The 23,141-nt window shown below is 53.5% G+C and overlaps 1 protein-coding gene across 7 annotated transcripts in view; it reads right to left on the bottom strand.

Moving 5' to 3' along the window:
- Positions 1–19,085, bottom strand: part of PWWP2B (PWWP domain containing 2B) — a 43,962-nt gene extending 24,877 nt beyond the window's left edge. For all 7 annotated transcript variants that reach the window (XR_005860760.2, XR_005860762.2, XR_005860759.2 and 4 more), the window contains exons 1-2: positions 18,919–19,085; positions 14,770–16,384 (exon numbers count right to left, since the gene is read on the bottom strand). Coding sequence is in view for 1 of the 7 variants with exons in the window: in XM_040702695.2 (XP_040558629.1) it covers positions 14,788–16,384; positions 18,919–19,055 (1,734 nt within the window). In the remaining 6 variants the exon portion in view is untranslated. The remainder of the gene's footprint in view (positions 1–14,769; positions 16,385–18,918) is intronic.
- Positions 19,086–23,141: the final 4,056 nt, after the last annotated feature.

The following is a 23,141-nucleotide window of genomic DNA, read 5'->3' as shown; positions in this document are numbered from 1 at the left end:
CAGGACGCACAGGGCCCAGCAGGGCACAGCTCAGCCCTGCTCCTCCTGGCACCAACGCCTCCAGCCTGCGGGACCATGGCAGGAAAAAGCTGAAATTCCACAAATCAGTTATGAAAAGTGATTGCTTCGGGTCAACAGAAGGCGTGGGGAGTTCAGTTTACACCACAAAATGGTTGGTGCGGGCTTTCCTGCAGCCTGGCTGCCAGCCCCTCGCCACGGGACAGGAAGGGACGAGGTGAGGGCTGGCCCACATTCTGTGCCACGTACTCACCACAGGGGCTGGCACACAGCCGGGTGGGTGAGCCAGCAGCCAGGGATGGGAGACCACCAGCCCAAGCCCAAACGGCACCGTCACGGGGCATCCCACAGCTCACCAGGCCACAGGTGCTGCTAAGCCAGGGCATCTGCTGGGTTCATCAGAGCCAGCTGTGCCAGTCAGAAAAGAGGATAAAAAAATTGGTAAGAAACCTTATTTTTGACCAGATATAACCAAACGATTTCCCAGCTCTATAAAACACCCCGCTTCCCCCTTCGGAGGGTGTGAACCCACTGGGCAGAGCAGGACAGAGGCAGCTCTCGCTGCGGGGCGCTGAGCAGCTCCCAGGCCTGACAGCTGCTCAAGATGTGTGAGACGTGAGGCGGAGGGAAGGTGGATTGCACACATATAGCTGCAATCTACAGATTTAGAATAGTAGCAGAACACCTTCTTACAAGGACATAGTGATAGCTTTCGTATTTAAGCCGGAGTAAAATACTGAAAAATCCCTACCCAAAACACACCAAGGAACAAGCTGTGATTCTGCAGGCCCTACGCTGAGATCAGCTGTTAGAGCCGAAGCACAGCTGTAGTGCTCAGGAGGAAACCTCCAAAACCGCAGCGTGGAGCAGAGAAGGCTATAATAAGCCGTTAGTGTAACAGGAACTGAAATGAACTGAAGCAGCCCCACCACTTCCTAAGGCCACATGCAAGTTTTAGAGTTATATGAAGAGAAACCTTAAAAACTGAGCAAAAAGAACAGTGTCACCGGACATAGGAACTGGTGAGTGGCGTTCGATGGGTAACACAAAACCAACTGGCAGAGAATACTGAAGACAACTTACTATCCCTGAAGAATTTCCACTTATTTTTTAGGCAAAAGGAGCTTTGCTTTGTCAGAACAAAAGACTAAAGTAAGCTGTTCAGAACCTCACATCATTAATATGACAGAAACTTCCACTTAACTTCTTAAAATCAGATAAGAAATGGAATACCAGTATGCTCTTGGCTTTTGCTTCTGCATTTGCTGCATAATTCTTATCACTTATCTGCATAATGGACAAGGCAAAAAGGCAATTCGCTGTGAGATTTTTGCTTTAAGCCTTGCCAAAACCAGAGAACAAGCATTTCAGTGAGCCAGCCATCTGCAGATGGACAGCCATGCTTTGTGCTGGGATATTGCTTAGGGCTGGTGTGTAACCCACTCGTAGAGCTGAGCCTCGGGTTGAAGGAGGACACACACACAGGTCAGGCCGCTCGCACGCCCCCTGAGCGCTATGTTCTGTCTATACTGAAGCTCTGCAGCAGTGCACAGCAAAGCGGCGTCCATCTGCTGACTCACCTGCAGCTCTTTGGGTTCACTCATCTGCTTCATCCTTTAAGCTGGCATTAACACAGACATGTGTCAGGTCCTGGCAGCACAAGGATACAGAGGAGAACAGTGCCACCAGATGCCACCCCTCAACTCTTTGGGAAGGGCCGCAGTCCCCCCCATCCCTCAGCAGGTAGTGAGCCAGTCTGGGCTTTGTGATTGCTGACAGAGGGCCTGGCCAGGGCTCAGCGCTGACAGGTTCCCCTTCAGCTCCCCGTGTGCAGGCAGAACCAGGTGGTAGAAAGTATTTTTTGCACTGTGTGGGGCCCAGCGGCCGCTGGGATGTCCCACACAGGCACAGGGATGCAGCCCCTCCCAAGGTACAAAACACGCCATGGGAAAATGGTGGGACACAAAGCTGGAGGCTCCAGGTGTGACTGCAGGGACTGCCCTGCACAGCGCTGGCGCAGCCCACACTCTGACAGCAGCTGCCTGGGCAGGTTGCCACTGCGCCAACATCTGGTGGAGCGCTTATATGCAGCAGGGGTAGAAGTGCAGCACCACTTCATCATGGGAAGGCCCCCTGGACATCTGCTCTGAGCAACCCTACCCCGGGGACCACAGCCAGCGTCAAAAGGACGACACTGGGCTTCATCTTACCTTCCTTATGTGTTCCACGTTGTTTGCAGCACTGACACAAGGATGGAGAACAGTGGCATTGAGCATGAGGCCTCAGAACTTGAACCAGCAGGGAGTGAGACCCAGAACGCGGGGCACCTGTGAGCTGTGCCTGGGGCAACTGGCACCCATCTGCAGATCATAGCAGCTCCAGGTAGGTGCTTTTCCTGGGCATGGAGGTTTTGCTTCTTTTCGTTTTGCCCTTCTTTTCTAAGCAGCCAGCAGGCTATCTGTAACTCCTGTCAGCTAACTGCTGCCGCTCTGCAGCCAGAAAGCTTTGCAACACATCTTGCAGGGAATTTGTACAGTGAAGAACTGTGTGAGCAGCAAACATAGAAATCACCTCACGTAGCCACCAGCTAACCCTAAGCTTGAGAGGATGCTAGGAAAAAAAAAAAAAACCAACAAAAAAAACCCCAGAAATTCCTGAAGACAGACGGATTGATAAAGGCCAAACTGTCTTTTCTCATGAGTGGGAGCACTCAGTGCACACAACATCCTTGCCAGCTACACACACTGTTTTGGAGATGGGCACAGCAGATGCCCAGGTAAACAACTGCTTCTTAAAGGCTGTACACAAGGTGCAGGAACACATTCCTTCTCTATACACTGCTGTCTTTTTTTTACATTTATTTCTGGAAAACAGGAAAATTATTTGTTTGCAGAGGTAGCCAAAATTGGCCTTGGGAGACAGATGTCCTATTTTAGCAATGCATTTTAGTTTGCTTGTTTACCACAGCCTTTCAACAGTTTTAAGGGAAACGTTTCTGACTGACTGAATGCTCTTATCGAGACTGAGCAGAAGGGATTTTCTGGTGTTGGACTTTTCATGTTGAACTTTGTTGTTGTTACGCAGAAAGGGGAAGTTCGGATCTCTCTTGCTGACGTTCAAAATACCACATTATAACCAGCATGAATCAAGAAAACACAAGCTTCTATGTTTTCCTTTCCACTTGTTCTTTGAATTTGACAACAGTTCATCACAGTATTTGCTGCAACAGATTAAGAAGAAACAGGAAGCAAAATCTGTGCAATGGTTCTTCAGCTAGAAGTTAATCTTCTAGCACATGCAGATGACATTTAACCTAGCAGGGGCAACTCTGAACTCTTCTCCGAGCACCAGAAGCAACACATTATCAAATTCCTAGAACCGGACCTTTTCCCAGGGAAAAGCTAGAGAACTGCAGGCCAAAAGACATTAAGTGACACAGTTTCAGAAGTTTGATCACAGGTCACTTTGGTTTGTAAACCATCTCTCCTGTAGGGTGGACAGGCCGCTTGTTTTCTCTGTTTTCCTTAAAGACTGCCAGTCATTTCTGGCAACGTGTGAGGATGAGGACCTCTTCTATCCAACAGCATGTGTTTAAGAGGCCTTCTATTACATTCCCTGACTAGAAGGTGTGGACACACAAGTTAGCTCATTCTCCAGTTGGTGCCACCAGGCTAACCACTCACCTCCATGCACGTAGTGCAAGCAGACCAAGGCTGTGCTGCCCACTGCTTCGGGTGACTTCAGTGCACTCAGTTAGGACACACAGCCATCCAAGTTACCCGCTGACTACTTGTTCGCGCACTTGGAAACATCAGTTCTCTCAGCTCTGCAGCAAATGACATTAAAAAGCTTTAACATATGCAATGACAGCCACATGGTTACGTGTTGCACATTTTCCAAGTTTTAATAGACACAAAAGTGAGTCCGTTGTACTTAAGACACTACAATGATTTCATTCTGTTGTATGTCTTGCTCCAATTACATTTCTCAGAGTACATAATGGAGTAAATGTTTGGTAGCTTTAAAATTAGAAGTGTGTGAAATCTGTAAGTAAAATAAGCAGCAGCATAATTTCTGGGATTTTATCAAGAATAGCTAACTTTTAGGTAATAAATACATTCCGAGTTGTGTTTTTTGCTGTTCTCCTAGTTCATTGCCGTATGACTTGTCAAATTCTCATCCTAGGTTAAGAAATCCTTGTCTTTCCTGCCAGCCTCACACCAGAAGAGCCTCCCAGCTCCACGTCCCAGTGACTGTCACCTCTCCCAGATGATAAGCAGTGCAAGCTGACAAGGAAACCCGTCCTCCTGTCACGTGCATGGCAACCTCCCGCTTCTCCCGGGGAGCGTGTCAGGATGCGTACAGACTTCGTGACATTCTAGGAGAACAGCTGTGCTCTTATCTTCTGTTACCTTGAAGAAAGTGAAAGAGGGAGAGGTTACTGCGAGAGGCACAGACTGAGCGGCCCTAGCTGCGAGGCACACGCTCCGGATTTTGGCTAAATATAGCCTGGCATTCTGCTGCTTCTAGCTTGCTCAGCAGGCAGAAACAGCAGCAGCAACAGCTTTGGAAGAAACTTGTCAAGTTAACAGATCTAAAGTACGAGTGGGAATTTTCTCCAAGACAGACATGGTAGGAGATTCAGCAATAATAAAAATCTTCAGCCTCTGCCTTAAAGCCTTTTAAGCCCCTGCTCAGGGTGGGGTCCTGAGGGTTAATCTGCCACAGGTTCCTACAAAGAGCACCACATAAAGAACATCTGCTCAGTCCTGCCTTCACTTCTCAAAGACAATCTATAAAATAGGATTATTTCCCTCTTGACAGCGAGCCTTACAGAAGCTTTTCCAAGTACCAGCAGCTGCTCAAGACACCGACTACTGCCACAGCACACAAATCCTGCTCTAAGTGAAGAGGTGCAGCAGCCCAACCTCCAAAGGCGAGAGCTAGCCCTGCCTCACCTCGCACAGCCCCGCTCACCATGGGAGCTCCCTTTCTGCTCCAGATGTTTGTTCCAGGCTCCATGAGAATGCAATGCCACGGCAGTGCTGCAGACCCCTCGGGTCGCCCAGTGTCTCGCTCAGAAGGACAATGCTACAGCCCTCCTGTCAGCCACCCCTGGACAGCTGGGTGTGACCGAGCACACTGGACTATTTCTGAAGAGTATTTAGGCAATGAGAGTATGTGAGATGCTCTCTTTAAATTTAGAAATGCTAAAGAATGCACTCAAAGATAAAGATACCAAGCGGTAATTAAGTTTGCTTCACACTTGAGTTGTGGCCCTTTGGCACTCTCACTAAATATCAGCCACCACAAACGGCAGATGACAGGCTCCCACAGGAGCAGCTACTGGAGAGCAATGGGCCTGTCACAGGAAAAATTACCAAAGGGGGCAGCCCAAATCTACAGTTTTCTGTACCTTATCTGCAGTCCTGCGTGCAAGGTGCACTTGCCCTGGTGCTGTGAATCAGTTTAATCAGCCAAACTTCAAAGGTTACATCCATTTGTCTCCATGTCGAGAAGCCAGAAGAGATGTAAAACAGCTTAGTGAAACTTAAAACAACTTAAAAATGAATTAAATAAAATGGCACAGGGACCTACACCTGCACTTCTCAATTGCAAAAGCATCTCTGCACCATGCTTCAAAAGGAATTCAGTTTGAAACAGTTCACAGCAGATCGGTCCTAACGTGTCCATGCCAAATCAACTAGAGAGGCCAAATCAAAGCCATAGGACACGCAGGCAAACAGGATTAACGCTAGGAAGCAAAAGAATCAAAGACATTTAGAAGCCCCTCATAGTTGACATTTGTGACTTGTAAGTACAGAACACAGTTAAACCAATAATGCCAACAGCAAACACAGAACAATGATTACATTTCTACCACAGCTGAAAATGTACCAATACCTCCTCTGTGGGCATGGAACCAAAAGAGACCGCAGTTTGCACAGCCTCGTCACCCAGAAGGATTCTGAATATTGCACACTCATTTAAGACTTCAAAGATCTGATTTAACGCACCATGAACATGAGCCCCAAAAGCTGTATTTCAGAGGGCTGCAATCAGATTCCATGAACTCCTTCAGCTTTCAGCAGAATTATCCTGCTCCTAAGAAACTGAGACGTGTCATAACAAAGTCATATCACCTTGTGTGCATTTTTATTAACTTTCAAAGTCTACAGACCTGGTAGAATATCCCTCAAACGTGTTTTGCAAGAAGCTGACTCTTCAGAGACAGATTATGGATGGACAATATTTTGTCTAAAGAGAAACTCTGCATTCCATTGTTGAGAAGGCAGCAACAAACCCTCAGGCCAGGCATACACCCTGTGATCTCAGGCTAGCACTTGGAGGACAGAAGTGTCACAGCACAAGCACGGTGCCAAGCAGGGTCACCAAGCTCCAGGCACTGGCCCAGCTCAGGTGTCCTGCCTCAGCAACCTGCTGCACAGAGCCAACATGCATTCCGCAGCAGCAGCACAGTGACTGTCATTCATAGCCTCTCACTTTGCCTCTGGAAACCTTCAGAGGCTTGTGTTTAAAATAAGCTTCGTGACAGAGCACTACCTTATGGGCTGTGTTCAGGACACCGCTGCAGCTTGACACAACTATGAGTAACAGAGCGACTGATTCAGGACATTGGTATGATCTGCAGTTGTGCTAAACTGTACAACAAAAGAAAGCTCTCCTGAAATCAACAGCTTATTCACAATCAAAAACATGCAGTTTGGGATCAAACAAGGCCTCTCACAACTACAGGTTTAACAGCTGCAGCAGAGTGCAAAAAGCTGATTTGTCTCTTATTTGATTTTATTCAAAACTGAATTGAGATTACTGCATCCTGACTGTGCACGTGGGGACCCTGACAATGCCGGGACACTCAGCATTTCCCTCCATCCCCAGCGCCCAGATGGCAGCCTGCCGCCTCGCTGGAAACACGGGGTGTGGGGCACGGCACGGGGTGTGGGGCACGGCACGGGGTGTGGGGCACGGCACGGGGTGTGGGGCACGGCACGGGGTGTGGGGCACGGCACGGGGTGTGGGGCACGGCACGGGGTGTGGGGCACGGCACGGGGTGTAGGGCACGGCACGGGGGAGCCTAATGCTCCACATCAAGTGGCAGCAGCGCTCCCCAGGCCTTGTCCTGCTGCAGGGAGCCGAGGCCCCGCACCAGCAGTGCCAGGCCCTCACCTGCGGCAGGCCCTCACCTGTGGTAGGCCCTGTGCTCACAGAGGGGCCGGCTGCCCAGACATCCTCTGTGGTACTGCTGCACGGGGCCACGCTCACAGGAGGGCTTGGGCCGAGGACCAGAGGAGGCCAGGCCCCAGAGCTGCAGGCATGCACCCAGCTGCCTTCAGGGGCTCCTTGGAGAAGCCCAGGCGCAGGGCAGCTCACAAGCCTCCCACTGCAGCCCTCCTCTGCCCACTGAGGCAGGCCAAGAGGCGAAGGAGCAGGGACCTGCTCACCTCCACATGCGTAGCTCATTTTGGATGCAATTAGCAGCATGCTGAGACTTAGCATTGCCAGACTGGTCTTTCCCCAGCCGGCTCCCCTTTGGGGAGAGGCAGACCCAGCAGCAAGCTGAGGGGAACCGAGCGCTGGCACCTGCAGCAGCCCAGCCAGCACCCGAGAACTCTGTGGGCTTCAGGGAGGCTATGAGTGGCTCCCAACGGTCCTTCCTTCTGAAGGCAGCACTGCTGAAACGCCTGTTCAGGAGAAGCTGAGGGGACAGGCAGAGAGGCCCTGTGCTTGCAGTGACTCAAGAAAGCAGGGTGTGGGCCAGCATCACAGCTGGCACCTCACCTCCAGCCACCCCAAGGCACCGTGCATGGCCGGCTGGGGGTTGACAGGTACGTCTGCAGCACCAAATCCACCATCCCAGCAGCTCTGGGGAGAAACAGCATCAGGTCTGGGGATTTCTGCATGAAGGCTCAAATTATTGGCTTGGATCAAAACAGAGCAAGTCACCATTCATAAAGGAAATTAAACCAGTAATTTGGTTACAATTCATTTCTTCAACTGCAGAAAGCACATAAAGTACACACTTAACAAAAAGGTTGTCTGATCCTACAACAGTGAAAATCTAATGCAGATGAAACAGGACCTGGTACATTGGTAAGGGGCATTCACTCCTTGAGAAAATATTCAACTTAACGAAAAAAAAACCTTCCTTAAAAAATACCCTACTCTTCCCTTCTGCCTTTCTTCCAGAAAGACACACACGCCAGCAACCAAAGAGATGGTCATACAGATAATGCAAGGCAGCTAGCACGATGTGGGAAAGGTGAGGCACACGATGCTGGAGGGCACACATAGCCCTCGTGAGCTGAGTTGCGTCTGCTCACACTGGCTCAGGAGCCACGCGGGGACCAGAGCACCGCTGGCACCGGGCACAGCCCTGCAGCCTCAGCACAGACAGAGCTGCAGCCCCCGCCCCCCTGCACTCAATGGATCTCACCACTGCCATGTGTGGCAGGATCCGCTCCTCCTCAGGGGCAGGGAAAGCTCCATAAGAGAGAGCACTTTCAACTTGCTGAGGAGCTAGACCTGGGGTGTGGGAACTGCAGGATGTGGGGGACCAGCTCTCCAAGAACTGAGGCACCAGACACTGTCTCTGTCATCGCTGACAGACACAAGAAGCCTACGTATATACAATCTCAGGCCATGCAAGACTTCCTACGCTTGCTAATGCGAAGTCCAGATACTCTTTAAAAGTAGGCGCAGAGTACGTAACAGATGCATCAAGCAGATTAAGACAAATAAGCCGGGCACCGACTCATCTTCAGCTAGTTTCTGGGATACCCATAGCCAGTTTCTGCAACCTTTCTCAGGAGGAACTCAGAGAATGTGTTACTCAGCCCACACACCTGCTCCCATCCACGTTGACCCGTATCCGTAAGGGTACTTCCAGAAAAAAAAACAAAAAACCAACAAGCATACCTATATCTCAAGGCTGAAAATCAACACTATGCATGTTTTCAATACATAACAGTTTTTACATCAATTTTTAGGTTCAAAGTCTAAGGCTTTACTTCCAGCAACTCCCCACCTTTCATGCTTGAGCACTGAAATGGGAAATACCTCTGCCAGCCCACTGTGTCACCCAGCCTCATGGGCCAAGCACCTTCACATGGCATTAACAGTGCATGGCTACTGAAGAGACCTTAATCTCCTCTCCTTCAGAGGAACCAGCACCCTTCTCTACACAGCGTACTCCTGTTTCCAAATATCCCCCGTTCCTTCACGGCACAAATCAGTCTTTCTATAGGTGCGACTTGAGGGTGCTCAAATCCTTGCAAACATCCGACTAACTGCAACAGACATAGGATGAACTGAGGCAGAAGGACCGCCCCTGCAAGGACTTCACCCACACTGCTGCCCAGCGCTCGCCTCTAAGCTGCACGTCACAAGTGCTGAGCCTGAGATCCCATCTGCCCACCTCGCTGTGCCAGCTGGGAAAAAGGGAAGCGAGCTACAGTGCAACCTTAACAAACCAAATGAGTAAATAAATACAGGTTAGGAAGGAGACAGAAATTCCACCTCTCAAAGCAGAGCAGGGCTGCAGGAGCCCACCCAGCCCTCTGCTGCTCCCACTGCATGCTGACCACGGCACTCAGAGGTCCCCACTGCACAGGAGAGGATCCTGCTGTCCTCCCAAGAAGAGCTGCTAAGCCCCTCAGTTTACACAAATCTCCTTTGGCAGCTGAAGTTACAGCTCACGTAAGCAGATCACAGGCATCTGTGCAGCCTGCATGCAGTTAGAAATAGCACAATGTATGGCCAAGTGGCACTTCCAAACCATATGGCTAGGGCAGTGGAGGGAAAGGGGGCAAAAGGCGGCACAGACTCAGACCCAGATGTCTGCAAATGCGGCAGCAGTGGCCACAAACACACGTGCTGTGAGAAGCAGGGCAATCAGCAGGCTGCCGCCAGAGGTGCAGCTGCAGTCCCCAGCAGCAGGCACAGAGGTATGCAGCGCAGGCTGCTCCAGACTTGTTCTCCCACTTTGTGTCAGTGTGCACAACGCTGACTCCAAGCTGTCTGAAGGAAGACTTTTGAGAGGCAGTAATTAAGCAGGATGCTTGGTTTTAGTTGACCGAACCATCCAGAAACCAGGCCAAGAAAAATCTCGAGCACTCCTCTTCTGGGCTGAAATATTCCACGTGACCAGGTAGGTGTTTTTAGAACTACAGCTACCACAGCAATCACCACAGCTTTATATGCAGTTATATAACCTTTCTGGTGCCACTGGTAGAGCAGAGAGAAGGAGTAAAAGGAAAAAGAAGAGTGATTTATGTTGCTTCATGAACTGCTGGCAAGCAGCACTGGCTGCATGCACATACGGAGCCCTGAACATCTTTGAAGGTGAAGTCATAACCCAACGTTCCAAATTTTACATTAGAGCTTACTATATATAGCAAGCACGCAATAAGCTTTGATTTCTGCTGTATGTAGTAGCAGGGGGCTTTGTTGACGAATGGCTGAATGCATGGATGCAGAGGGCCTATTAGCTAACAGCACGAGAACTAAAATCCGCCAAAAGGCAGCTTCTTAACATTTAATGGTATCACAGCCACAGCACGCCTGGGGGCAAGGGGGAATAAAGGACATTCCAGACTGGAAAAGAAAATGGATATACATACTGTAAGCTTGTTCCATATAGAGATACATACCAAAGTCTACAAGCAGTTTTTACGCAGAGCTTTAATAGTAAAGAGCTGCCTCTATAAAACCAGAGGTAAGCTGGCTTTTTAATCATGGTGAAAGATAACAGAAAAGCAATTGTTTAGCTCTAGGAACTTGAAGTTTATGCAGCTGCAGGACTAAACACGAAGTTCAAATACGATGTTATCAAAAAAGTGAGCAGAAAGCAAATGCAGCAGTACAAGAGAGCTTCCTGTTCTCAGGAGAGGATCAGCTATGGAGCACAGTCAGGCTGCAGTGCCACAGCACGAGGACTTGGTTCCCAATGTCCCACAGCGGAGGCTGTTGAGAAATGCATCCCCAGCACCCAGCTGCAGCCTCCCCAGAAAGCCTTTCTGCCCACACCCCCCGCCTCCAGAGACAAATCTCAGAGCCGAACTGGGCTGAGGATGGGAAAAGCCTCACAGTTATCACTCCAGGCAGACAGTGCTGAGCTCCGTCTCTTCCACACTGTATTTCAGCCTCAGTTTCTTCTGGCTTTCCTTTTTTTGTCCCAAGCAATAGTGCAGAGCTCTGATCAGCAAGAGCTCATCTCTCCACAATAGCCACTTTGGTACATGAAAGATGAGTTCCCTACTGTATTTCTAGCATCGCCCACTGCTGCCACAGAGCACCTCTTCCCAGGCTGCCCAGGCTCAGGGACACCAGCGGTCCTGCTCCCAGCAGCCTCCTGCCCCCATGCTGCTGCAGAGGCCCCAGGGCTGCAGGGCCTCTCCGTCCCCCCACAGAAGGTTGGGGAGCACACAGCCTACACCCAGCTGGGACTTTGGAGGGCACTGAAGGGCATTCCTAAGGACAGATAGAGCCAATGCCCTCCACGCTCCCAGGCACCCACTTCTCCAGGCTCTGCAGTAGGAGCAACCCCAAGTAAGGGCTGGGCCAAGTATTGGCTCCCACCCCAGGGAACACAGGACCTGATAGCCAGCAGGCCAGGCCAGGCCAGGCCCAGGCCAGTGAGGCCATCTGACCTCCCGGTGCTGTCACAGCTTTCAGGCGCTGCTGCTAACAATGGCCTTCAGCCTCAGAACCAGCAGAGCCAGAATCAGTGCTGTGGCACCAGGTACAAACTCAGCCGCGTTCAGCTGCAAAGCAGGAGCCATCTCTGCAGCACACACAGTGCCAGGCTGGTGGCAGCCCTGCACGGAGGCTACAAAAGCAGAAGCTACAAGGCCTGAGAACATGCTGAGTGTGTGTTTTTCTCCTGGCTACACTCTAAACCAAGTGTCTTACAACAAGGCTTTTACGAGCTGATAGCCTCCCTGCTGTTTTCCCAGAAACCTCGGCTTAAGAGTCAGTGACAGGGTTTTAATAAAGTGCACTCCTTGCAAAAGAATAAGGATAGAATAATAGACACTCAAAACAATCATACCAGCTTTTCCAACCCAAAAAGGTGTGTTTCTTTTTTAAATCCAATTGCTTGCTGTTCTATATGCATTCACAAATTACCTGAATGATTTGTATGTTTTTTCCAGCAGTTCCCCTCCGTGACTTACAGAACAGCACCATATGTCAGCAGAGATCCACAACAGAATGTGTCAGCAGCTCCAAAGCTCTGCAGTGCCTGGGATGGTCAGGAGCAAAGTGCAGGTATCAGACACACCTCCCGAGCACAGCAAGGGGCCCTCCTGCAGCTCCCGGAGAAGTCACAACACAGTGGGCTTTTCCAGCTGCAAAGTGTGGTATTACAGCCACATGCCTGCTCCTGGAAACCACTGTAACTGATCCAAGGCTGTGCTGCCTGTCAGAGACCAGAGCCTTCTGACATTTAATTGTAGCTCAGGTGTCAATGTGCAAGTCCTAGGACTAAGGAAATGCAAACATGAGAGAAAAGTTAAGTTACAACATTCAGGAAAGACCAGTCAACTAGCAGCTGGTGAACACGCTGCACAGCTACCCTAGGATGACTCAAGGAAAGCAGTAAAGTTCAGTGCTCCTGACGGAAGAGAACTGGATAGAGGGCAAAGCTCAGAACCAATGAGCTGTCATCCAAGTGACGCACCAAAACCCCAGCACGTGGCTTTGGCAGGGAACGTGAGCAAACACGGCACATGCGGAACACGGGAAGTTGTTTTGTTCTGCTTTTCTTGTTTTCTTCTGAGTAAATGCAGCTGTTTGTCAAATCATCGTGCAGGCAGCTCACCTCAGACACAAGTAAGGCAGAAAACCAACCTCAGAAAGCCAGCTGATGGCCAACACAACAGCAGTACACGGTAAATGCCTCTATGTACTTGTATGTATGTGGGGAGGCTTGGCCAAAGAACACGCAGGGAAGGAAGGGTATGGTGTAACTGTGGTCATAGCATCCCTTTCTCGTTGTTCTCATTATTTCCCCTTTCCCCTCAGTTTACAGACCTCCCTGCTCTGTGCCTGCAGGACAGCGGAGCTCACAGTATCATGCAGGCAACAGCATCCATCCTGGCCATTATTCTTTGGTTGGCACAGATGGCACCTTCTGAGCATTAGGATTATTTATGCTCCAGATCTAGCTAGTAACAAATTTGGGTCCAATCTGAACACTCTCAATATAATAAAGCTTTTAGACAGAATTAAGCTGAAGCTTAAATGCTGCTGCTGCTGTTACATATTCTTACTGTCCAGTTGTCCAGAACCCTGAGCCCATGAGATGAACATGCCACAGTCTCAATATGCACTCCAACCAGGCTTGTTGGGATGGAATAAAGCAATTCAAGCAAGTTCATTGCTCTCAAGCAAACGGTGAAGCCCCACAGCAAGGGGTTTAAAAGTCCTTTTTTCCCCCCAGGATTATAGAAGCACTGCCCATCACAGTCCCACTGCATTCCAACTGCTGAGGTACAGAACAGTACTGCAGCAGGAGCAGTACCGGCTCATGCACACAGACAGTCCTTCTGGCATGAGAAAGAAAACTCAGGCAAAAACTTAGAGGACAACGTAACGAACCAGTAGAAATCCACCGCAGGACACTATATAGCAGATATCTGTTTGACAACAAGATTCTTCCTAATAATAAGTAATGGTTTTCAGATTAAAAACGAATCCATCCCCTTGTTTAATAGTATCACAGATGAGGCCCTACTTAGGAAACGACGACTGGGAGGTTGTGAAACAGTTCCAGATCTTACTCAAGTTGGTGGAATTTTCCCCATGGATTTCACTGAGGGCAGCACCAGTGTTACACACGGCCAGCCCACTCCCAGTCACACCACGCCCAGCGTTCGCAGGTACTGCATTTTCATCGGGGACAAAGCTTTGACTGCTTGATGTGAGGGGAGACCAACCCACCTCCACACTTGCAACCAGCAGAACTACAATACAGAGGCATCAAAAAGAATTAGTTCCCATTTTCATGTTCCCATTTATGCCATCCAAGAGGCTGCAGGTGAACTGCAAGAACTGCCGTTGGTGCTGCTGACCGGCCTGCAGCAACGCGCCAACGCTGCAACAAGCCAAGCCACGAGCGCTGGGAAACGCTGCTCCCCAGCCCGTTTTTAGCAGCATCACTCTCAACAGTCCTAAAGAAAGTGCCACCATAAGAAACAAACACTGCAGGGGCTGCAGTAACTGCAGGGGAAGAAAGGACCTTCAAAAGCATCTAATTCTTGTGGGTAACCGCTTGGGATCAGCACCTAGATATGATAAATGTAACCTCAACTCCAAGAAGAGTTTTAGTTCAGAAAACAGCCTGGGGCCGCCGACCCTTCAGCCTGGCAGGATTAGTTCTGTCTCAGCTGAGTTACCACCAATACTCACCACATCCCAGCTGCAAACGACTCTCACACACCACTGCAATCGTATCAGCTCTCCAAGCAAGAAGCACTGCTCGCTTCCTGAAGGTGTCAGCTGCTTTGTGCTCCCCTCTGGGATCCCGGGCCTTGATCCCGCGGTCCTCCCAAAGCTGTGGAGCTAACAGCTCTTACCACCTCTGAAGTGACCACCACCAACTCACAGCCTGGCATTTAAGCCTAATAACTGCTGAGATCAGTTCTTAAGGAAAAGAAATGCTAACAGAGGAATGTTGGTTAAAAAAGGTGGAAGTTTCTCGGAGGGAAGCGCTGCCCAGCAAGCACTCACCTGATACGGGGGGCACAGTTATGTTTCAAACTGTGTTAAGAGATCTCTTATTTCTGGAGTCAGGTGCTCCACCGCCTTTGCAGCCTCTGTGATAGCTTTCCGATACATCCCTTTCTTCTTGCGATTAAATCTCAGTTTGAAAAACTCAGAGAAAGGAGAAAGTTTTGAAACAGATAAGAATGAAGTCGTCGGAGAGCCAAACCACGAAACTTTGGCTTCTCGCCATGAAGGTTCCCCATTTTCCTTCTGGCTGAGGTTTATGTCCAAAACGCGTGCCGGCCACCACGGGAACCCATGGATCTTACCCCACACGATATCCCCCACCGCCACAGTCCTTCCGTCCTCAGTGACACACTTGGACACGCTCTGGGTGTGCAGCCGGACTGTCAGTGGCGGCACAATTTTACGCTCATCTTTTGAAGATGAAGAGACGGATGCATCATCACCAGGTAAAAAGTCACACATCTCTGGTGACGTTACCTCCGAACTAGAAGACTTGGACTCGTCCAGACTGTCATTACTACACACCGACAGGCTAGAGGAATCTGCTTTTCTCTTCCGGTAATTCATAAGGAAGGCCAGGTTGTCGTGTCCGTCTTTGCCTTGGGGAAACCTTTTAAAGTCATCATCTTCACCCGAACTCCCTGAAGAGATCTCAGCCAAACCTCTGTCTGTCGGCTCACTGGTGTAAAACGCACCGGGATTCGCCTCCCTGCTGTCCTGAAGGACGTTTATCTCATCGATAAGTTCTGCCTTATAGATAGAAACACTCTGACCGTCGTTGATGCGATGGGGCTTCAGCCGTATCTTCGGAGGTGGGGCATCCGCACTGGGATGCGCCGGCCGCGTCAGCTTCAGTTTGGGGATGGAAGCAAGCTGGCCGCCCGCTGCCTTGTCCGCGCAGCACTTGGGCTCTCGACACTGCTCAGCATCCCCGACCTCCCCTTGGTCCTCCTCCCCGTTCTGCAACAGCCGTTCAGGACAGAACGGTTTCACTGAGCCGTGCACCCGGGAGGGGATCTTCACCACCTCACCTTTCCCCTGCGGCGTGCTGTAGGATATTTTGATGACCGGTGTTCGATGCACCAGCTCCCCGGCAAACCTGTCATCCTCTCTCTTCTCCCTTTTGTTCCTTTTCTCCAGGCACTCGGAGTCGCTGTGCTTTTTCTGCTCCTTGTCCTGGATGCTCAGCTTCCTCCTCGTTTTAGCGTTCTGCCCCGCCGCGTTCTCATCCTCGGGGTTCAGGGTATTTTTGCACTTCTCACAGAGCACCTGCCTGGGCCGCAGCCTGATGGTGCTCATGATCAGCCGTCCCGGGTCTCTGTTCCGCGACAAACGCCGCCGTGTCCTCTTAATGGCCCGCGGCGGCGGCTGCGGAACCCACTGGCTGTAGGTGTGCCGCAGCCACAGCGGGCGCGGGAATGGGGCGCCCTCGAAGTAGGGCGGGTAGGGCGGCAGGCTGCCGGGCGGCGCGGGCAGCAGCGGCGGCACCTGGTCGTCCCCGGGCTGCGGCTGCGTCTCACCAGGCGTGGGGTCCCTGGCAGCAGGAACACAGGCAGCGGCAGGAGGCTCCTCGGGCTTCGGGAGGGACGATGGCTGGCAGAACAGCCCGGACCTGGAGCAGGGCGAGAGACGGAGGGAGGCAGTCAGGGTGGTGGAAGGGGCACCTCTGGATGGCTGCGCAGCTAACGCGCTGCTTTCACAAAACCAAAAAACATACCACAGAAAGCTTCCACATCCTAATATATAATGCGGCATTTCTCCCTTCTAACACAAGGCAACCATTTCTACAGCTGAGAGAAGCAACGGTTTCAATGTTTAGAAAAGGCGTCCTGCTCCTGTGCCAGAGAAGGCATGGAGGTGAGCATCCCTTTCCATGCGCCGTTTGCACACAGAGGCTCTGCACTGAGCCACAAGTTCCAGCAGGCGAAGCAGCACGCTCTGGGAGCAGGCTGGTAAAGGCACGGGAAGGCAGTGCTACATACACGCAGCGCAGCCCTAAAGGAGCCACCGGAGCCCCTGCCCACGCTGTGCCCACACGCCTGGCTTTCAGCTTCCCACCCAAACCCGCAGCACCAGGCTTGGCCGTGCATCTCATGCTTCCCAGCCACGGGCTCACCGGTGCAGCTCTGCTCCTCCCCTGGCCTTTGCATATGTGCCTATTTGTTACGATGAATACGGCACTGCTCCAGGAGGACAAGGGTAAGGGCAGCAATGCGCTGTTGGTCAATGCCTCATTTCAGCACGCGTCACCCAACACCCAAGCGTGCGTACCATACCTTGCACAGGTACTGCCATAAGGAATCCCTCTGCAGCACCAAAGCTCAGAACTGCGCCCCATGTCTCTGGCACCAGAAGCCCTGGCTATGGCCTGACGCTTGGCAGTATAATGCCAAGACAGCACTCCAGCAAACATCCACCCCAAAACACAGCACCAGAACGGACACCACTCGCTGTCCTGGCTTTCCAGAGATCCTTCTGTGGGGATCCTTAAACGTTTCAGCTTCTTTACCATTTCCGCAGTGAGGTATGGATGAGTCACTAAAAGCCCCAGCAATGCAGAGCAGCCACAGACCGGGCAGCAGCTTCAGCCATGGATGCTGCGGCCCCACGGGCGCTCACCGGGCACTGCTCCCCTCCCAGCAGCCAGGAAACATCTCGGGGTGGTGCAGACAGGGCTCTGACCACCGCTGCCCAGCAGGCACCGAGGGGCTGTCACAGGGGACAGGGATCCCACCGTGACGCTATGAGCCCCAGCTCTGCCCTCCTTCACTCAGCCACAGACCCCCTCTCTCACCTGATCTCCATTAAGACCCTAAAGTTTAAAACCAAAGCTCACATAAAAGCAGCAAGGAGGAATCGGTCCGATCCCGGTACCAGGTCACCGCTCCTCTCCTGCTGAAATGAGATTAACTGAGGTGCCCAGATGCTAAGGAGGAGGTTTACCAAAGGCCGGAGAGCAGAGCTGTGCGGTCGGTGTCACCGGGAGCTGCAGAGGGCTGCGTGTGCCTGGGAACCTGCTCTTGTCCGCAAGGAGACAGCCGAGAGGGCAGGTGCCTCTCAAATAACAAGCAAGGGAGCGAGCACACTTTGTGCAGCCAAAGATGTCAGCATTGTTCGCAGGACAATGGGAAGCGGTACCATCCCCAGAGCCGTGCCTACAAATTCGGGTTATTTCAGGCCATAAAACCGCCCTATTTGGCCGTCCCAGAACGCCGCCCTACAGGAACCCATCGCTGCTTCCCCGCAGCAGCTCACTGCTACTGCAAAGAGCAGCACGAACCACGCCGGCCTGCCCACAGCCCCAGCTGCTGCTCACACCGGGGCCCAGGCTGTCCTCCGCCCGTGACAGCCAACACCGCGCGGGGGCTGCGGGGCCGGGCTGCCCCCCCTCGGGGCGGCACAGCCACGTGGGGTGGGTTCCGTCCACCCTCGGAGCAGGAAACACCGTCCTTCCATTTATACTCGTACAGAATTGATAACGACTCATGGGGAGTTCGGCTGCAACCACGTCAGTTCTGTTAGCAAAGGCGCCCACCGCAGCCCAACGCACCGCCGCCCCCCCCGGCTCACGGTGCGGGGACGCGCGTGGCAGCGCGGCCTGCAGGGCGGGTCGGGGTCACCTCCGCCGGGCGGCGGCGCGGGGCGGGGCGGGGGGGGGGGGGGCGCGGGGCAGCCGTCCTGCGCGGCGGCGGAACCCAACCCTACCGACGTCCTTCCGCGCCCCAGCGGGGCCCGGCCCGGCCGCGGCGCCGAGGGAGAGCGCCCGCGGGGCTACGGGCGGGGACCCAGGAGAAGGGGGGCACGGGGAGGGGCCGGGAGAGGGCACGGGGGCGCGGCTCACGCCGGGGGGGCGTCCCGGGGTGACGGCGGCGTCGCCCCCTCCGACGGCGGGCGGGCGCGGCGCGGGACGCGGACGCCGCACGGCGCGGGCACCCGACCGGCCCGGCCCGGCCCCGCGAGGCCCTCCCGGCGCGGCTTCCCGGCCGCGGGGCTCAGGTGGGGTCTCGCGCCGACGCCCCGCACCCCCGCAGGCCGCGGCCGGCAGCACGTGGCGACACGGCGGCCCCGGGACCTCCGGCGCCGCTTTGTTCCCGCCGCGCACCGGCAGGAGGGGTCCCCGTCCCCACCCCCCCCGTCCCGCCGTACTTCTTGCTGCAGTCCAGCAGCACGCCGGCGAAGCGACGCTCTCCGCAGCGCAGCGTCACCACCAGCGTGTCGTTCACCACCTGCTCCACCAGCACCGGCAGCCACGCGCCCACCCGCGGCGCCTCCGCCTCCGCCATGCTGCCGCCGCCGCCGCTCCTCCCCCTCCCGGCGGGGCCGCGCCGCGCGATGACCTCACGGTGCGGGCGCCCGCGGCGGCGGAGCGGCGGAGCGGAGCGCTGACGTCACGGCACCGCCCCCGCGCCGCGGGCGGCCCCGCACCCCCCGCTCGGCGGGACGGGGCGGGAGGGGCGGGGCCGGACGCACGTGCGCGGGGCGGGGCCGGGCGGCCCCTGGCGGCCGCGTGGGGCGGCGGGCGCGCGGCGAGGCGGCGCGGGTAGGGGGCGCTGTGCTCGCGGCACGCGCGCGCCGTGCGGGCGTGGCCGCGCTGTTGGCCCCGCCCCCGCCCCGCCCCGCCCGCAGCGCAGCGCAGCGCCGACCTCCGGCGCCGCCCGGGCAGCGGAGCGGAGCCGCGTTCGTTGGGCGCGCCGAGCGCAGCCGGGCGGGTGCGGGGCGGGCAGAGCCAGGAGCGCGCAGCGAGCGGCGCGGATCGGCGCACAAACGGCACATCCTCGTGCAGACCCCGCAGCAGAGCCACGGGCACGGCGCGCCGGCGCCCGGAACGCCGCGCGGAGCCGCTCGCACCCCCGGGGCCGGGACGGCGGCTCGATCCCCGTAGGATCCTATCAACCTACAGCGGCGCAAATCGGTTTCCAGAGCTGTCCCTCACAAATAGCATTGAGCTGAACAGAAGAGTGCCGCGGCAGCCCCGGGAGTTGCGGTGCTGCGGCGCCCTCTGGCGCTCCGTGCTGCACTCACAGCTCCCCGCGTTGGTTTTCCCCTCCTGCAAAAAAAGTTTTCACGGGAGAAATTCCGGCACTGTTCTCCGGGAGCCGTCGCGTTCCTCTCCCCGTGCACAGACGCGGGAGCGCGGAACAGAAAGCCGCGGCTTATTTCGAGGCACGGAGCGCAGCGCGCGCTCCCCTTCCCTTCCCGTTCCGCACTCAGCTCTCCGACGCTGCGTAAATTCCCGCAGAGCGAACAGCGCCGGGCGGTTGGCCAACAGCGACGCCTACCGGCAGAGCAGCGCGGGGCCGCCCCGCCGCACTGTGAGCTGAGCCGTCCGCGCTCAGCGCCCGACGCGAGGGGCGCTCGGACCTCACCCCGCGCGCAGCACAAACGCGCTGTTCTCACACCGCCCGCCTCCTCTGTCACTCGCAGCATCAGCTTACAGCAAAGGATGAGGGAAAGAGGAGACGTGAGCCGTGTGAGTCTGATGTCTGCACACAACAGCACTCTTAGACGTGAAAGTCGGCGTATGGAACAGCAAGGATGAACCATCGGCCCTACCCAGCAGTCAGAATGAGCCACGAGTGCCAGCAAAGTCACTGACGAGACGCTGGAGCTTCCCCAGTGGTCACAGCGCTGCAGGCTGAGCTGTCAGAGCACACAGCTGTATCTGCAGCACACCTCGCTTGCACAAATACAACTGTACCACAAACCTGTCGTGGCATCAGAGCACGGCTGTTCACTCTTGCTTTCCTTCTGAGGTAAGACTGGCTACAGACAGCATCAGCGATACCAGCATTACAGCTCTGTGTTCATTCCATCTCCAGGACACCAAGCAGCAGCACCAGAGAATCAGCTGAGTATTTGATGATGAGGCTTGGGCAAGGGCTCTGATGAGGATGCATGCAGTGGAACCAGATCCCACTTGTACTTAACCAACCACCACCTCCAAAGGCATTCTGTTGCACTGCACATTGGACTGCACACAGCACCACATACAAAACATCTCTCAAATCAAAATTTCTCCTTTTGCCGATGTGAGCCAGCAGGAGCCTCAGCTCCCTGCTCCGCAGGGAGGGGAAGGCTCAGCACGCCGTTCCCTTGCGAGCACATTGCTTTGATATATTCCTCTGGCTCTGCAGATTTTCTTGCCAGGATGAAGAAATACGTGAGGAAAATACCACACGTGGGTAGAAAGGTTAAAAAGGGCGGTATTCACATGAGTAAACCTGGGCTCCTGGGGACTCAAGGAAAATGGGTGAAAGGATGACTGGGACCACTGGTGTTATGTGCTCAGCTTTAACACGCACAAGAGCTGAGGCTCCTCACGCTGGCACCTGTGTTACATACCTACACTTGGCAAGGCAAACCTTTCCCTCACCTATTTGATGCATTTCAGTTCAAAGAGATGTTTCTCCAAGAACTGGTGCATCAGTTCTGTAATTCAGATTAGTTTCATAAGGATGATTCCAAAGGAAGAAAGAGCAGAGCAGTGCAATAAGCTGGGAGTGCAGGCAGGGCAGCTGCCCTGCTGTTACTTCTGAAGTATGAAAACAAATGTTGTGTGAGATTCTGCATTTCAATTTCAGAGCTCTCCCAGACAGGGCAGAGATGTGTAACACAAAGGCCCAGGAAGTGGCAGAGCCATCAATGCTGGATGTTGTACTGAGGGACGCAATGGAGTGGGAAGCAGTGCTGGTATGCGGGTGGCTGGACTGGATGGTCTCGGAGGTCTTTTCCAACCTCGGTGATTCTGATTGTTTATCCTCGCACACCAGGTATTGCCAAGCAGATACACTCCAGTTCAGTTTAAATTTTATTAACAAATCTCTTTCAGAACCAAGGAGCACCACTGGTTTTAATGTAAAAGCTGCTGCCATTTCAGATAAACCTGAGCATATTTCCCTGCAGTCGAGGTTAAGAACAGCACGGCTGCAGTCGTGAACTGCGATTGAAGAGTTCTCCAAAGCAAAGGAAGAACTAAACAGCATCACAGGCTGCTTCAGGGACATCTCCCAAAGCCCCACTCCGGGCTGCAGTTTCCTTTCACAGGAGGGCACTACAACAACCACGGGGATTCTTTTCAGAATCCTATTTTGCAGTGCTTGTATACAAGGAATGAGAATGCAAAGGCAAAACAAATGGTATAATTCATTAGAGATATTTACGTTTGTTATTTTGGGAAAAAAAAAAAACCCTGCAGGGCTTTTGTACGTGCTCCAAGAAGAACCACAAGTGAAGCCCCCTCCCCTGCCGTGCCGCTGTTTGTGTTCCTGGCGATGCCTCCAGCTTACAATCACTGCGAACGCAGCCCACCGCAAACCGCCTTCGGCAGAGGCAACATCTCATCTGGGGGCGTTCAGTAATTAAAACCTCCTCCGGCAGACGCGGTTCCGTTCCACCGCCCGCAGCTCTCCCGGCTGTTGGAGCCCCCCCAGACCCGGAGCGGTCCGAAGACCCCCAACTCCCACAGCGCAGCCGGGCTGTGCCGCGCAGCAGCCGCAGGGCGCGGAGCTGAGAGGCTCTGCCGCGCCGCGGGGTTCTGAGCTGCTGCGAGTTACAATCCCGGCTTTGGCCGCTGAAGTTTTACCTGTAAGGCTATACAGAAAATAAATCCCGTTAACAGACTGCATTTGCCAGGGCTGCACCTTGCTGCTCTCTGGCACATTCCGTACCTGCAGCTCCAAGTGGAAACCTAAACAACGTTTCTGCTCTTTAATAACTTCACACAGCTCTGATGCCCCTGAAGCATTTCTTTAGTGGTGAAAAAGAAAATTTGCGGCAAACCGCCAAAGCCAAATGAGAAACATAACAGCAAAAGCCTCCATGCAACATAACCTCCAAAGGAAGAGGAAAACTGTAGAGACCCACCTGCACTGCATGCCTCAGAGCAGGAGCACAGCAGCAAAGAGCAGGACGGGGACACAAAGCAAAACCAAACAGAGCAGTTAATGGCCCAGCAGGCAGGGAACGCGTCTCTGAACTGTGGTCTACCTTTGACAAGCTCTGATACTGAGCACATCCAAGTGCACAGAACAAGGCAGGCAGCTGAACAAGAAATACACCTACTGGGGGTGACCCACCACATTTCTTAGGCTCACCAATAAACACCTCATTAAAACTACATTTACTGATTGTGAACGTCCACAGCACTTCTCCAGCTCCCATCTCTACTCCAAGTTCCAGGCTGCTTTCCCTCCTCCTGACACTGCCTGGTGAATAAACAATTCTTTCCCACTGTCTCTTTACAGACATTGACTCATTGGATGGTGGCATAACTGACAAACACCTCCATTACCAGCATACCCCATCCTCAGCCTTGTCATACATCGCCTCCTGAAGTCCTCCCAACGTTTTCCTCAGAGTGGAATCACAGA

Source organism: Gallus gallus, chromosome 6 (genome assembly GCF_016699485.2).
Source record: "Gallus gallus isolate bGalGal1 chromosome 6, bGalGal1.mat.broiler.GRCg7b, whole genome shotgun sequence".
NCBI classification, from domain to species: Eukaryota; Metazoa; Chordata; class Aves; order Galliformes; family Phasianidae; genus Gallus; species Gallus gallus.
The sequence above is the reverse complement of the archived record's forward strand: the minus strand, read 5'-3'. Positions and strand labels throughout refer to the sequence as shown.